General features: G+C 36.3%; 1 protein-coding gene and 1 pseudogene across 2 annotated transcripts; one reads left to right on the forward strand and one right to left on the reverse strand.

Moving 5' to 3' along the window:
• Window positions 1–7,392: 7,392 nt before the first annotated feature.
• On the reverse strand, window positions 7,393–10,022 carry LOC147547789 (uncharacterized; annotated as a pseudogene). Its single transcript, XR_015237720.1, has 2 exons — window positions 9,890–10,022; window positions 7,393–9,112 (listed from the first exon to the last, which is right to left on the reverse strand). The product of XR_015237720.1 is annotated as an uncharacterized LOC147547789 (transcript).
• Window positions 9,538–11,175, forward strand: LOC147547790 (uncharacterized). Its single transcript, XM_086667953.1, has 3 exons — window positions 9,538–9,559; window positions 10,241–10,699; window positions 10,931–11,175. The coding sequence occupies exons 1-3, from the start codon at window positions 9,538–9,540 to the stop codon at window positions 11,173–11,175; spliced, it is 726 nt and encodes a 241-aa protein (XP_086524079.1).
• The last annotated feature ends 4,452 nt before the right edge of the window (window positions 11,176–15,627 follow it).

Consider the following 15,627-nt stretch of genomic DNA (forward strand, 5'->3'; position numbering starts at 1 on the left):
CTAGGGAAGGGAAAGTTTAGTTGGGAAGGTAAGGGCGGCATTAAATAGCCGAAGGGATATTTGATAGGGATGTGACGGCTCAAGATTTACCTGGGAAAGGGAGGGATTTGGTCAGAGGGGTATTTTGGGTATAGGAATTTATTGCTTATGCAACGATGATATCAGCACTGCCCGAAAAATTGGTTTTGGGGCCAAAACGAACTGCCGGACACTTATTGGGGCCAAAACGGTGAGTTGGTCACAAATCTGGGGCCAAAACGGAATTAACCCATATATTTTCTGTTTCTCTGTCTTTAGAAACTCTATTTAATCAAGAGTTCGTTTGTAAATGAAACTAACAATTTGATGAATGGAATAAAATCATTTTCTCTCTTCTTCTTCTATTCAAACGTGGTATCTGAGCCTTCAACTTTTTGGTTTCTTCAATCAAGTTTGATTTTCTGATTTTTCTTTCTCTTCTTCTTTCTTTTTCTAGTTGCTTTTCTTCTTGTGATCTTCGAATTTCTTTTCTTCTTTCTCCATTAATGGCTACTGGTTCTTCTTCTTCTTCTCCACATTACTCTTCTTCTTCTTCTTCTTTAGTGAATCTTCCTTCTTCATCTACTGTTAATCAGTATGTATCCAACAAGTTATCTTCTACAAATTACATATTTTAGAAATCTCAATTTCTTCCTTTATTGCGTTCTTATGATGTTCTTGGTATTGTGGATGGTACTTCTCCTTGTCCAGACAAATTCATTCGTATTCATGATACTAATCTTCCTTCTTTTAATCCTGAATATACTAATTGGATCAAGCAAGATCAAATGATTCTTAGTTGGCTTCTTGCATTTCTCACTGAAGAAACTTACAATCAAGTTCTTGATCTAAGAGCATCTCCAATGCAAAACTATAAAAAAAACTCTATTTGGTTTATGTGTCAAGTCCCAATTGAGATTCTCTCTCTTATGTGGCCTATTTGAGTGTCTCTAATTAAAAGTCTTCTCTAATGCAAAACTCTAAAAGAACTCTAATTGATGAGGTGGAATTTACTATCAGATTTATAAAATTAGAAAAACTAAAAAAATTGTCCCGCCAAAATCCGAGTCTCCCTCTCTACCGTGAAATCACTTTCCCTCCATTCTTTCTTTAACAAAGTCTTTCCCTCCATTTTTATTTCCCTCACCAAAGAAGTTAGGGTTCTCACTTTTCTACACCCATATGCTTCGACTCAAACCAAAAGTCTGAAGGCATAAAACTGATTCAACCCAAAAATCTGAAGACATAAGCACTCCAGGTATATCATTAAGATTGTATTTTTTTTATATTCCATTAATTTTGTTCTTAAACAAATGGACAGATTCTTTTTATTTTTTTTTGAAACAGTACATTGAGAAAGGGCTCAGACCAAATTAAATAAGAATAAAAGAGACTACTTAATTCTTAAATACAATTTTCCTTCTTTATCCTCACGAAGGATATCGTGTAACTCCTCGGTGAAACTCGTCTGGTGGAGTTCTTCGTATGTGTTTGTCGTGTTCCAATTAGCTAACATATCTGCAGCTCTATTCGACTCTGGGTATATGTGTTCGACCTCCAGTTCTTGTAATCCCGTAGTGAGGCGCAAAATTCTTCTCCAAATGTTCCAACAATGCCACGGTGGTTTAGGGCCATGTGTGGTAAAGAAAGACTTGACTGTCATCGAGTCAGTATTGAGTTGCACCCGACTTAAATGAAGGGCATTAGCCAATTTAAGTCCTGCCTCAATGCCTTGGAGCTCATGGTATGTAATAGTTGAAGGAGTTGTTATGCCTACTGCTGCACCTATAGTATTTCCTTGTTCATCTCGAATGATAGCACCATAACCGCCTCTATCTATACGAAGTGAGCCATCAGTATTAATCATAACATAATTTGGTTTTGGAGCCTTCCATTTGCAAATAATTCTTCTCGGGTATTCAAAAGTAGCATTTATACCCAATTTTGCTATAAATTGTTTGTTGTAGGGGTTGTCAACAACCTTAATTTCTGCACCTGCTACCTTCAGTCTCACCTCGTTGAAGATTTTCCAAAACACACTCTCGGCTGGCAATGACTTAGCTTTAAACATCCTTCGATTCCTTTCACCCCATATATGATATAAGAAGGCGATGACTAATAATTTTTTCAAATTATTTGACGAGGACTCACCTTTAAAGAAATTAATGATCCACCCTATATACTCCTCCCAGCCCGAAAACACACGAGCATGGCATCCAATCAATTGGGTAATCCTTACCCAAACTTCCCTTGCATAAGAACACTGTGTGAAAAGGTGAAGCTCATCCTCCATCCCATTTTGGCATAAACAACACTTAGGGTCTATATCCAAACCCCAATTGAGGAGTTTTACTTTAGTTTTTAGCCTCTGTTGGATCACCAACCACCCTATAAACGAATGACGAGGTATCATATCCTTGAACCAAATAATAGATGCCCAACCTACCTTTTCCTTTGTTGGCCTCAGGAAATTGTAAGTGTCTTTCATAGAGTATACTCCATCCTTATTGCATTTCCATACTACGGTATCCACCTCTGAGTTATCTATGAGTACCTGTTCAATTCGATTTGCAATGTCTCCCAACATAACTCTAAGATGAGCAGGGATAACCCAATTTCCATCCATAATACACGAGGTCACCTTCGAGTTTCTATGCAAGGTGGAATCATACATGAATGAAGTATTGAATCTGCTTGATAGACATCCTAACGGGTGCCATGGATCATCCCTAAATTTAGTGTCCTCGCCATTTCCAATGATATGGTGTACCATATTTTTTGCATCAATTCTTTCCATTAGTATACTCCTCCAACACCACGATGAATCACTTGGAGCCTTGATTTCCCAGAAATTTCTCCCTTTCACAAGATTCTTTTGCACCCATTCGACCCATAGAGTTTTTTTGCCTGAGATTATATCCCATACATGCCTCATATTTGCTGCTTTATTCATGTGATAAACGCTTCTAATTAAGAGGCCTCCTTCTTCGACATGAAAGCATATATTAGGCCATGCTACATTCGACTTTTTGGAAGAGAGATCAGTACCTGTCCAAAGGAATTTATTCAACGTACTTTCATTTTCTTTGTGAACCCGTCTAGGTAGAGTGAAGCAAGCAGTCCAGTATACTATCATGCCGAGAAGAACTGCTTTGATAAGTAAGATCCGACCTGCATAGGATAGAAAACGAGCTTTCCAGGACTGGATTCTTCTAGTAAGATGGTTCAACAAAGGCACACAATCTGAATAAGACAATCTCGAAGAAATTAGTGGTAACCCAAGGTATTTGATAGGCAACTTTCCGACTGAGAAATTTAAAGTTTGTATAATTTCACCCCTAGCCTCCTCTGTCATACCAGCACAATACACCTCACTTTTACTATAATTCACTTGTAAGCCTGTACAAGCCGAGAACGTTGATAGAACTTCACGAAGCCCTTCTGCCGATTTTTTATCGCCTCTTATAAACACCAACATATCGTCAGCAAAACATAGATGTGAGATCACTAGGTTTTTGCATCGTGGATGAAGTGCTATGTCTCCTGATGTTATTCGGGAGGTTATTAAGTTGTTGAAGAGTTCCATCACTATAACAAAAAGGTAGGGGGACATTGGGCAACCTTGTCTAATCCCTCTTTTACCTGCAAAATAACCTTCAGGGTAACCGTTAATCATAATGGAGAACTGGGACGAGGTAACACAGAGTCTCACCCAATTAATGAATTTATCCGGGAAATTCATTTTTTTCATCATATCCCATAAGGCTTCCCACCTGATCATATCATAAGCCTTTTGTAAGTCGATCTTAATAGTACATCTAGCTGGTCCTTGGTCCCGATGATAATTCCTTACTAGTTCATGAGCTAATAAGATGTTGTCTTGTATCGTCCTACCTGAGATAAAAGCTGATTGAGCCGGACTTATTAGCTTCTTACAGACTTGTTTCAATCTCATAGTAATAATTTTTGTAATGCATTTATAAATGACATTCATGCATGAGATTGGTCTATACTCACTGAAAGAAGAAGCATTAGGAACTTTTGGGATCAACGTTACCAGCGTAGAATTAAGTTCTTTAAGAAGCTTATTTCTGTTAAAAAAATTGCTAATAGCCGCGACAAACTCTTCACTTATGATCGACCAATAAGTTTTGAAGAAGTGCGCCGAGAACCCATCCGGACCTGGAGATTTATCCGAGCCAATAGATGCCAGAGCTAAAGTGATCTCATCTCTAGATATAGGTTGAGTGAGTTGACGCCCTTCATCTTCTGTGAGTACACTTTGTATCACTGTATTTTGAATGGTCAGAGCGTTATACTCTGATTCATGTGAAGTTCCAAATATCTGCGTGAAAAAACGCACACTCTCTTCTGCTATTTCATCTTCTTCTTCTAAATGTTCCCCTTCAGCATTGATGATTGAACCTATTGTGTTTCTTGCTCTTCGTTCTTTAATTGAGTGGTGGAAGAACGTTGTGTTTTTATCACCTTTATTAAGCCACTTAATTTTCGCCTTTTGGTGCAACATATTCTCTTCAGCTCGTACTAGTCTTGCATAAATTTCAACTGCTTCTTTTTCTTGAATGTCAACATTCGGATGGTGAGGGAAAGCCGAAGCTGCTGTTTGTATATTCTCCATAGTGGTTTTTGCATCTTCTATGAGCACCGGTAAATCTATGTTGCGGGAGGATTTCCATTGAAGTATAGCGTGTTTCACATTTTTCAGTTTCCGAGTTAGTATGAACATAGGTTCCCACTGACTTGGATTTCCCAAGCTTCTCTAATCACGTTCTCAAAACCTGGTTCCGTTGTCCACCAATTGAAAAATTTAAACGGTCGAGGGCCTCTTCTAGGCGTATTAGTGATTGATAGAATACAAGGGGAGTGATCTGACACGCCAGTTAAGGGGAAGAAAGTAGTAGATCTTTCAAATGAATCTAACCATTCATTATTGATCATAACTCTATCTAACTTCTCTGCAATTCTAGCATTTCCTTCTTGTTTATTGGACCATGTAAGATAACAACCTGTGAATGGGCAGTCCATAAGGTTAGCATCACGCACACAATGTAGAAAATCGCTGAAGTGATGTGGCCTAACTTCTTCACCCCCAACCTTTTCTTGAGAGTCGAGAATAGAATTAAAGTCGCCCAAAATTGTTCACGGAAGAATGTTATTGGTACTGAAGTGGGTGATCGTGTTCCATAAAGACAACCTTTCCTCTTGACAGTTTCTACCATACACAACAAAGATTATAAATGGTGATTCCCTTGGAATTGATATTTGCAAGAAGATTGCTTGATCTGTTTTGCACACTAACTGTACATTAATGAGGATGGGGTTCCACGCTATCCAAATTCTGCCTCCCGTATCCTGATCATAATTATCAATCCACGCCCATTCTCTTTTTATGCGAGCTCGTACGTAACTACTGTTCAAACATTGTACTCTTGTTTCTAATAGTCCGACTAAACAAAGGTTATACTTACTGATAAGTGAACGGACAGCCGAATGTTTTGCAGGATCAGTAAGACCCCTAACGTTCCAACACCCAATTTTAATTATCATTATCTTGGCGGTAATTGGGTTTCCTAGCTCGTGCGGAGCGTTTGAGATCATTTGGTTTGATTGATAGGTTTTTATGGATGAGTTCTTTCTTATTGTGCTTGGTTGAGGGTGGTTTCTTCTCTAAATACACCATTAAATTACCGCTCGTCGTATTTCGTTGTTGTCCTTCTTCTTCTGTCGTGTTTACTGAGTTATTAGTTCCTTCTTGCTCTTTGCTCATTTTTTGTTCCTCTTCCGTAGTCGTAACAGTCATCTTAGTGATTTCTTCGATGGAGCTCCTCTTATCTTGGTCCATTTTGGTGTGATCAATTTGTTCATCTCTTATCATCATTGGAGCCAACGTCTCCATTATGTCTTCTTCAACATCTAGTATTTGAAACGGGTTACTACTCGTAATATTATTTGAAGGACTCTGATTCAATCTCTGTTTTTTAGTTGCAACCTTCTCTTTATCCATTATTTCCATACCTGAACTGTTATTCATGATATTAATTGGAGGTGATTTCTCTCTATAAGGCTCAGGTTGAGATGGTCTAGTTCCTGTCTTCTTCGTCTCTTGCCAAGTTTGTGTGGATGGTGGCTTTTGTGGTAAGTATTTTGGGCACCTAGCACTTGAATGGCCAAAAGTATTGCATGTAGAGCATTTTATAGGTGTCCAATTATACTCCACTTTAATATCCACTGATTTCCCTTCATCCATTTGAATATTTACGACGTCCGGTAATGAGTCTTTGACATCAATCTCTACACATACTCTCGCATACGAGAGTCGTGTCCCTTTCGCAGTCGTTGAATCCATAAGGATAGGTTTACCCACCACACTTGCTATCATTCCTATCCCTTTTGTATTCCATAAATGCAAGGGAACTTTATGGAGATGAATCCATATAGGGATAGTTGTGAGATCGATAACTTCATTTTCTATAAATGGTTTCCATGGACGAACTATGAACAATTTTTTTGCTATGTAAATAGGCCCTGCTTCTAGAGCTGCAGCTTTGTCTTCTTCATTAGCAAACTTGAATACAAAAGTGGAATCACCATGAATTAGGATAGTATAATTTGCTTTTGTTTTCCAAACTTGAGCAAGTTTTTCCTTGACCAAACCATATGGAAGCTTCCTGCCGACAAAATTTCCTATGAGGAAGGATTGGCATTCCTGTATATTATGTCCGAAATCCTCAGCTTTACATCGAACACACTTTTTGCCATCAACAATGGTGGGTGGAACAAACTCCAAAAGAGTGGACTGATACTTTCCAACATTTTTGGAGAATAAAGAAGACCATGAAGATTTGGTTGATGTTGGGATTTGTGTAGGGTTTGCAGAAACTTGTTCTTGTCGGGGAGATGTTGGTCTGAAGGGTGGGAGGGAGGGAACAATAACCTGATGGTGGAGATTTTGGTTGTTTGTAGGGCGACATAGAACACTAAATTCTGGGCTGTTCATGTTGCCCGGAGGCATGATTTGGAGCCAGTAATACCGGCAACACTTGATCGGCGGCGAGCAAAACCCAAAATTAGGACAGATTCTTTATACATTTGCCCAGTTTAGTTTCATGAGTATTCGGTTGTTTCATTGACGCCTATAAGTTGTTCGATGAAATTTCTAATTGGAATTTTGTCCCATTATAGTACTAACATCAAGTATTTTGTATTAGAAGTCATTAAAAGCATGAGTTTTGTTAGATTTCCATATGAGTTGCCTTTTAGTGGTTATAAAGTTTTCCTCTTGTGTATAATAAGCGAGATTCACAAGTAACGGTTTAGTTATCAGAACTATATATGATAATCAATGGCATTTTATTTCGTTTTTTGTTTACATGTTCTTCGGGATTCAAAAGACTACGTCTCATGGAGTGTCAACAACTTGACCAGCAAAATGAGAGTGTTATGGTTAGTGATACTCTCCATACGGAAAGTCGGATTAACTATACAAATGAGCAACTACAATCACAAATTGCCTATTCCAATCAGCATCCAAACCAACTAAACATGTCACAACATCAATATCAACCTGCTTTTGGTTTTAGTCAAGTGACTCCATATCCTCATATGAATGAGCAACTATATGGTAATGGAGGCTCTTTTCAAATCAAATCAAAAGTAAACCAGATATAAAACTAAGAGAATCTTTCAACTATATTGTTCCATCTCCATACATTTCCCACAAGTGATCAATGAGATCGTTTTTTAATTGTTTGTGAACAGCTTTGTCTCGAACTTGATTCATTCGACTGGCGATATTTGATACAAGAAAGACATAATCACGCTCCACCTCAACATGGTGAACATTTTCATTTGTAGGTTGCTCCCAATGTTCAGGATCCATTCCTTGATTATGTTCACTCTTAATGATCATATTGTGCAATATGATGCATGTTTTCATAATCTTCCCAAGATCTTCAGCCTTCCACATACGTGATGGGCCCTTAATAATATGCCATCTGCTTTGCAACACTCCAAATATCCGTTCTACATCTTTTCTTACAGCTTCTTGTCGTTTAGCGAATAATTTCTCTTTCATGCTAGATGGCTGAGAAATTGTTTGAATGAGAGTAGCATATTCTGGATAAATCCCGTCAGTTAAGAAGTATCCCATATTGTAATTATGTCCTTGTAATACGAAATTATATGTCGGAGCTACTCCGTACAAGATCATCAAATAAAGGAGATCTATCAAGAACATTAATGTCATTGTGCGTACCCGCCATACCAAAGAATGCATGCCAAATCCATAAGTTTTGTGATGCAACAACCTCCAAAATCAAAGTAGGAACCCTTTTAAAACCATTTGTATGTGTACCATGCCATGCCGTAGGACAATTTTTCCAATGCCAATGCATACAATCAAGACTACCAAGCATACCCGGAAATCCTCGTTTTCTCCTTGTTCTAATAACATTTTGATGTCATCCTTATTAGGCTTCTCAAATATTGTTCTTAGAATATCTCTATCACAGAATCACAAAATCTATAAGGCTTTCAATTGCAGTGCTTTCACCTATTTGAACATATTCATCGAGAAGATCAGTTGAACACCCATATGCTAGCATTCGAACTGCCGCAGTCGTTTTTTGTAGCGGACTCAATCCTTCCTTTCCGATGGCATCAAATTTTTGACTAAAATACTCATTTTTCTCGTTGATTGCATGTAGAATTCGATTAAAGAGGTTAATATCCATCCGAAAGCGACGACGGAAAAGCTCAGGCGTATACTTCGAATCCTCACCTTGGAAGTAGTCATTAGTTATCATATCATGGCGACGCTTTCTATCACAGTGAATGTAACGTCTTCCATAAACTGATCCACCGTGGGGGCGTTTAGTTTTCATCAATGCAACGCCCACAATAGGTTGAATACAAATCCCAATATTTTCTATCAAACTCTGTGTCACTTCATTAGATTTTGAGTATTCACTTGATATCTCATCTAATAACTCATGTGTGGAAGAAAAAGATTCATTACTACTACTGCTCGAACAATCCGATGTCGATGTCGAACTGGATATCGACATTAGATACACTGCAATTTATAGAAAACAACAAATGAGATGAAAAACATATTTTCTCATATAAAAAAACACAAAGAGCACAAATTCTAAGAAGAAATATACAAGAAACCAGCAACTTAGTTATGACTAGTGATAGTCTCCTATGGTCTATGTCAATGTTTTTCTAGCAATGGACATGTCAACTTATTTTTCTACATAGAACCCGAGGAGGCTAAGAAACAAGAATATGGTGAAACTCACATCATGAATTAAAGGATTATCACCAACTTCCCAACGGAACTCAACTATGAACAACAGTTCAGTCAAATTCACTAGTGAACTCATAATTTCATCTTCAATTGCCAAAATAATTGTTAAATCGTGAACTACTTGCACATAAACCAACTCTATCTACTAAATTCTTTCCATTCACCTATTTGGCTAGCAATTTAGTAAAATGCTACTGTTTATTGATTTCAGTAAACTTTATGACTGATTATACATTGAAGAGTGAAACTCACATCATGAATTAGGATCAATCAACACCTAACAGAAGAAACCTAAAATCCATAAAGAAATTGTACATAGCTTCAAACATCACCAAAGGAAGACAAAACAGAACATATGCAATCAATTTTGTAATTTAACAAATAGAATCATTAAAGAGAGAAATTTTATGATCTTCTCATTCACAAAAATAGAATTCATACCTTTTTATAAAAGATTAAATTTTTAATGAAAGAAAATTTGTAAGGAAAGAAAATGGGGAAGAGATGAAGATGTCTAGTTGAAGAGAATATGATTCATACCTTTTTATGAAAGAAGAAACTTCTAATTAAAGAGAAAGGGGAGAGATGAAGATGTTTGTTCAAGAAAAGAGGGGATGAGTTGAACGGATGATGAAGAAGTCGGTCGGTTATTAAGTTGTTTCAAAAAAGAGAAAAAAAAGGCAGTTTGGTGTTTACTGAGAAAGTGGGATTTTTTTTTATAAAAATGCTGAGATGGACAATAGAGATGTCTCAAAAGACATCTCAAAAATAGAGTTTCTTTTTGAGATTTCTTAAAACTTAAGTTGCCACATCATTTTAAGATCTTAATAGAGTTTTGCATTGGAGAGGTTTTTTTTTAATAAAACTCTAAACTCCTAGTTGGCACTTAAGATGTTAAGATTGAGTCTTGCATTGGAGATGCTCTAACTACTTCATATGAAGTATGGACTGAATTTGAAAAATCATACTCTTCTCACTCTAAAGCTCTAGTTTCAAATCTGAAACATGATCTTCAAAATTTGAAGAAAGGTTCTGATTCTATTCAAATCTATTTCAATAAAGCAAAATCACTTGCTTTACAATTACGACAGGCTTCAAAACCAATTTCAGATGATGATTTATGTGATACAATTCTCAAAGGCTTAACATCTGATTATGGATCTTTTCGAGCTGCCTTCTCTCTTCTGTCACAAAATTACTCTATTAATGGTTTACTTTGTTTGCTTCTTATTGAAGAGAATCATCTACAACATGAAACCTCTTTTCATGTTGCGAATTCTTCTATTAATTTCACTCAAAATTCTTCTTCTAAAGGTTTTCATCGTGTTGCTGCTTATTTTAAAGGAAGAGGTAGGTCTGATATGCGTTTTCATGGCCGACATTTGAACAGAGGTTGATCACCTTCTTCTTCTTCTCCAGTTATATGTCAAATTTGCGACAAATCTAGTCATTCAACCTATTACTGTTATAATAAAAATAATGTAACATTTCAACCAAAATCTTCATCTTCCTCTTCTGAACATCAATCTTTTCTAACTGAATTTGAGGATTCTAACTCATTTTTTCCTGATTACTGATCAGCATATTATCATTCTTATCCATATTCTAATGCTGATCACTCATATGTACCTCCACACTTTGATTCTCCTTCTTCTACTGATTATGAAACTTATTTTCCTGAAATTCATAACACCTATTTTTCTGCTCCACCACTATCATCATCCTCTTCCTCCACCACATGGAATCCTAATTCTGGTGCTACTCATCATGTCACTTCTGATTTATCAAATTTGGGCATTCAAATGTCAAGATCAGGTGAAAATTGAAAATGGTTCAGGTTTGTTTAATTCTCATACTTGTTCTTCTTATGCAACATATGATTCTAATTCTTTTTTGCTTCATAATATACTTCATGTTCCTTCCATTACTAAGAATTTTTATCTGTTCATAAGTTTGCTAAAGACAATAACTATTATTTTCAATTCTTTTTTCATTATTTTAACATCAAGGATCTTCAAACTGATAAGGAGTTTGTCAATGGGCTATGTGAAGATGGTCTATACACAGTTCAACTTCAATCTCTCTCATCTGATGTTAAAGGTTCTATCTATACTTCTTCATTGGCTCCTGATTGGCACTCTCGACTTGGTCATCCTGCCTTTAAAACAATGAAACATGTAATTCAAACACATAACCTTTCTTTTACTTCTCTTGTTCCTTTTATTTGTAACTCTTTTCAAATGGCCAAAATCCATTCTCTTTTTCATCCATCAAGTGTATCTTCTGTTACTGCTCCATTAGATTTAATACACTCTGATGTTTGGGGACCTTCCTCTTCTTCCTCTATTAATGGCTATTAGTACTATGTTACCTTTTTAGATACATATACCAGATACACATGGATTTTCCCTCTTCTTAATAAGTCTGATGTCTTTTCTACTTTCCTTCTCTTCAAATCTCATGTTGAAAAACTTTTTTCACTCAAAATTAAATATGTTCAATCTGATTGGGGTGGTGAATTTCGAAATGTTTCTAAGTATCTTGAGGCAAATGGTATTGGGCATCGAGTTTCCTGTCCTCATAACCATGCTCAAAATGGTATGGTGGAAAGAAAGCATAAACATATAGTGGAAACTGGTTTAGCTTTGTTAGCTTCATGCTAACTTACCTATACATTTTTGGGATTTTGCTTTTGAGACTGTTGTTTATCTAATCAATAGACTTCCAACTTCTGTGCTTCATGACATATCTTATCTTGAGGCTTTATTTCACATTAAACCTGATTATGACTATCTCAAGATCTTTGGGTGTGGGTATTATCCCTGTCTTCGACCTTTCAAGAGTTATTGTCATATCTTTCTTGGCTATAATCCTAAGCATAAAGGTTACAGATGTCTTAATACTCTAACTCATCAAATAATCATCTCTTCTAATGTTGTTTTTGATGAATCTCTTTTTCTTTATGCTTCTCTCTCCACTCCTTCTGTTTCTTCTTCTTCTGCTTCTATACCTCTTTATCCTCCTCCTTTTCCTGTTATGTCTTCTATTCCCGTTTCCACTGCCTCTTCTCCTCATTCTTCTTCTATTCCTAATCCTTCTATTCTTCTTTCCCCAATTCCCCCTTCTCCCATTTCTTCTCCTCTAATTCCCACTTCATCTTCTATTCCATCTTCTATTGCTATTCCTTTTGTTCCCCCTATCCTTAATATTCACCCCATGACAACCAGAGCCAAAGTTGGCATTCGAAAACCCAAGGCCTATATTGTCTCTCTGCCAAACATTGACATTACTCCCACTACATATATTCAAGCTTCTAAGGATCAGAAGTGGAGGCTTGCTATGTCTGAGGAAATCAATGCTCTTATTCAAAATGGTACTTGGATTTTAACCCCTTCTTCTCCTAATCAGAATGTTATTGGTTGTAAATGGGTCTTTCGAATTAAAAAGAATGTTGATGGGTCTGTTTCTAGATACAAGGCACGACTAGTGGCTAAGGGCTTTAATCAAGTTGAGGGTCTTGATTATGAAGAGACCTTTAGTCCAGTGATCAAGCCTGTTTCGATAAGAATTATCTTGTCTATTGCTGTCTCTAAAGGCTGGATTCTTCGACAGCTTGACATTAAAAATGCATTTCTTAGTGGTTTTCTCAAAGAAGGAGTTTACATGAGCCAACCTCCTGGCTTTATTGATTCAGTAATCTCACTCATGTGTGTAAGCTTCAAAGGTCTCTTTATGGTCTCAAGCAAGCTCCTCGAGCTTGGTTTGAGAGATTGAGTAATTTTCTCTTAAGCAAAGGTTTTATGGCTTCTCAAACTGATACATCATTGTTTAATACCATCTCTTCTTCTTCCATCATCTATATTCTTATATATGTGGATGATATAATCATCACATGCTGTGATCCTTCTTTAGTTCAGTCCACCATTACCACTCTCTCTCTCTCTGGAATTTGCTATTTCTGATCTGGGTCCTCTCAATTATTTTCTTGGTATTGAGGTTATCCCTAATTCAGATGGTTTGCTCCTCTCTCAGAAGCAATATATCTCTAAATCTTCTTCTCAAGACAAAGATGCATGAAGCTAAGCCAATTTCTAATCCTATGATAACCTCTTCTGTTTTCAAGAGAGATGAGGGTGAACCTTTGAGTGATTCTGATGTCACATTATTCGGAAATACTGTTGGAGCTCTACAATATGCCACCATTACAAGACCAGACATCTCATTTGCTGTCAACAAGGTGTGCTAATTTCTTTAGCAGCCAACTGATGATCATTGGTGTGTTGTTAAACGCATACTCAGATATCTCAAGCAAACTCTTGATTTTTCCTTCAGTATATCTTCACTCTAAATGGTTTCCCTGATTGCAATCTTCAAGCTTATTCTGATGTTGATTGGGTTGGTTGCCCCGATGATAGGAAATCTACTGGTGGTCTTTTGATTTTTATGGGTGCTAATCCCATCTCTTGGTGCTCTAAGAAGCAAGGTACACCGACACGCTCTAGCACAAAGGCAGAGTATAGGGCACTAACAGATGCAACTTCTGAGCTCCTTTGGATTCAATCTCTCTTCACTGAGTTGCAAGTTCACTCTAGTTCTTCCCCAATTCTCTGTTGTGACAATTTGGGTGCCACTTATTTGACTGCTAATCCCATCTTTCATTGTCGAATGAAACATGTCGAAATTGCTTATCATTTTGTTCGAGATATGGTCAAGCAACAGAAGCTTCATGTTCGACACATTTCGACTCATGATCAAGTGGTTGATATTCTCACTAAACCTCTCTCTATCTCTCGGTTTTCTGTTCTTCGATCCAAACTCAACATCTCTCCACCCATGTTGAGTTTGCAGGGGATGTTAAGGATAAGTGATTCTCCTCTAATCTGAATTGTAATTTAATTAGATTAGATTCATCAAGTGTGAGTTTGTTAAGAATGGGTTGTTAGTTAAGAAAGCAATGTTAGTTACTCAACAACTAACAAACTCTCTCTCTATATATATTTTCTATTTCTCTCTCTAGAAACTCTATTTAATCAAGAGTTCATTTGTAAATGAAACTAACAATTTGATGAATGAAATAAAATCATTTTCTCTCTTCTTCTTCAATTCAAACATGGAGAATGCCACGAAAAGAATGACATTTTGATAAATGAATCATAATAACTTTTAAGTGTTCTGGCACATAAATGTCTAAAACTTTAAAGGTTCAGAAACTTTAAAGTTTGAAACTTTTAAAGGTCTAGGACATTAAAGTCGTTGATCATTAAGTTCGGAACCTTTTATTGAAACTTTCAAAATCCAGAATTTTTTGTTGAAATCAAACTTATATTATTTTAAATCTAAGTCGTCCAAACTAATGTTTGAGATTACAACGAACGTTATATTATTTTAAGAGTTAAACTTTAAAGTATTATTTTAAAATGAACGCTTGGGACGTTTCTATATTGTTGGCGTATAATTTTCCAATAAATAATATTTAATTTCTATGTACAAAGTATCATTTTAGAATTTAAAAAGAAAATAAAAAGGTAGACTCCCAAAATAAATACTAAACACATACACTTATTCGACTCGCGTAAAAAGAATTACAAGGAAAAAATCGATTATTTATATGAAAAAAATATATTTTTTTTATAAGAGGTGGATGCTACGGAGATAGACAAATTAGATTAGGAGTTCGAGGGGGAAAAAGGAGAGATTTGAGATAAGGAGAAATTAACACCACTGAAGAGATAAGAAGAAAAAAAATATTTATGTGAAGCGAGAATTCGGTTACACTAACAAGAAAGCCCCGCACCCCCAACAAACGGGTTCGACAATAATTTTTAGGTACACCCAACGTAGGAATTTCAAAGATCCACCTGTTTAGGTGGATCTTTGAATTTGACTAATTTATAAGTAAATTTGTCTTGAAAAGTCCCTGGGCCAGATCTTTGATTAAAAGTTCTTAATTTTTAATAAAAAATGAATAACACGTTCTTTTAAAGTTCTTAAAAAAAGATCTGAACCAATAACACGAAACTTTAAAATTCTTAAATCAAGGTCTGAACCAATAACACCAAACTTCAAAGGTCGAAACCAATAACGCCAAACTTCTAAGCTCTTAAAAAAAGGTCGAAACCAATAACGCCAAACTTCAAAGGTCTTAAGACCTTTGAAGATCTGATAAAAGTTCTAAACGAATAACCCCCACTAAACTTATATGGCCGGGTTGTGCCTGTTTGTAATGAAATGCATGCAAAATGTTAGAAACTCATTGTTTATTGAGATAAAATCCAGCA

This window comes from Eschscholzia californica, unplaced genomic scaffold, assembly GCF_041429995.1.
Source record: "Eschscholzia californica isolate CP2 unplaced genomic scaffold, dmEscCali1.0.p SCAF_3, whole genome shotgun sequence".
NCBI lineage: Eukaryota > Viridiplantae > Streptophyta > Magnoliopsida > Ranunculales > Papaveraceae > Eschscholzia > Eschscholzia californica.

Bases quoted from the DNA above. Each gene is read 5' to 3' on its own strand.
- LOC147547790 (XM_086667953.1), top strand. From the start codon at position 9,538: ATGCTACTGTTTATTGATTTCA. The intron at 9,560-10,240 runs GTAAACTTTATG...TTGGCACTTAAG, and splicing joins GCTACTGTTTATTGATTTCA to ATGTTAAGATTGAGTCTTGC. The intron at 10,700-10,930 runs GTAGGTCTGATA...ATTACTGATCAG, and splicing joins TGCTTATTTTAAAGGAAGAG to CATATTATCATTCTTATCCA.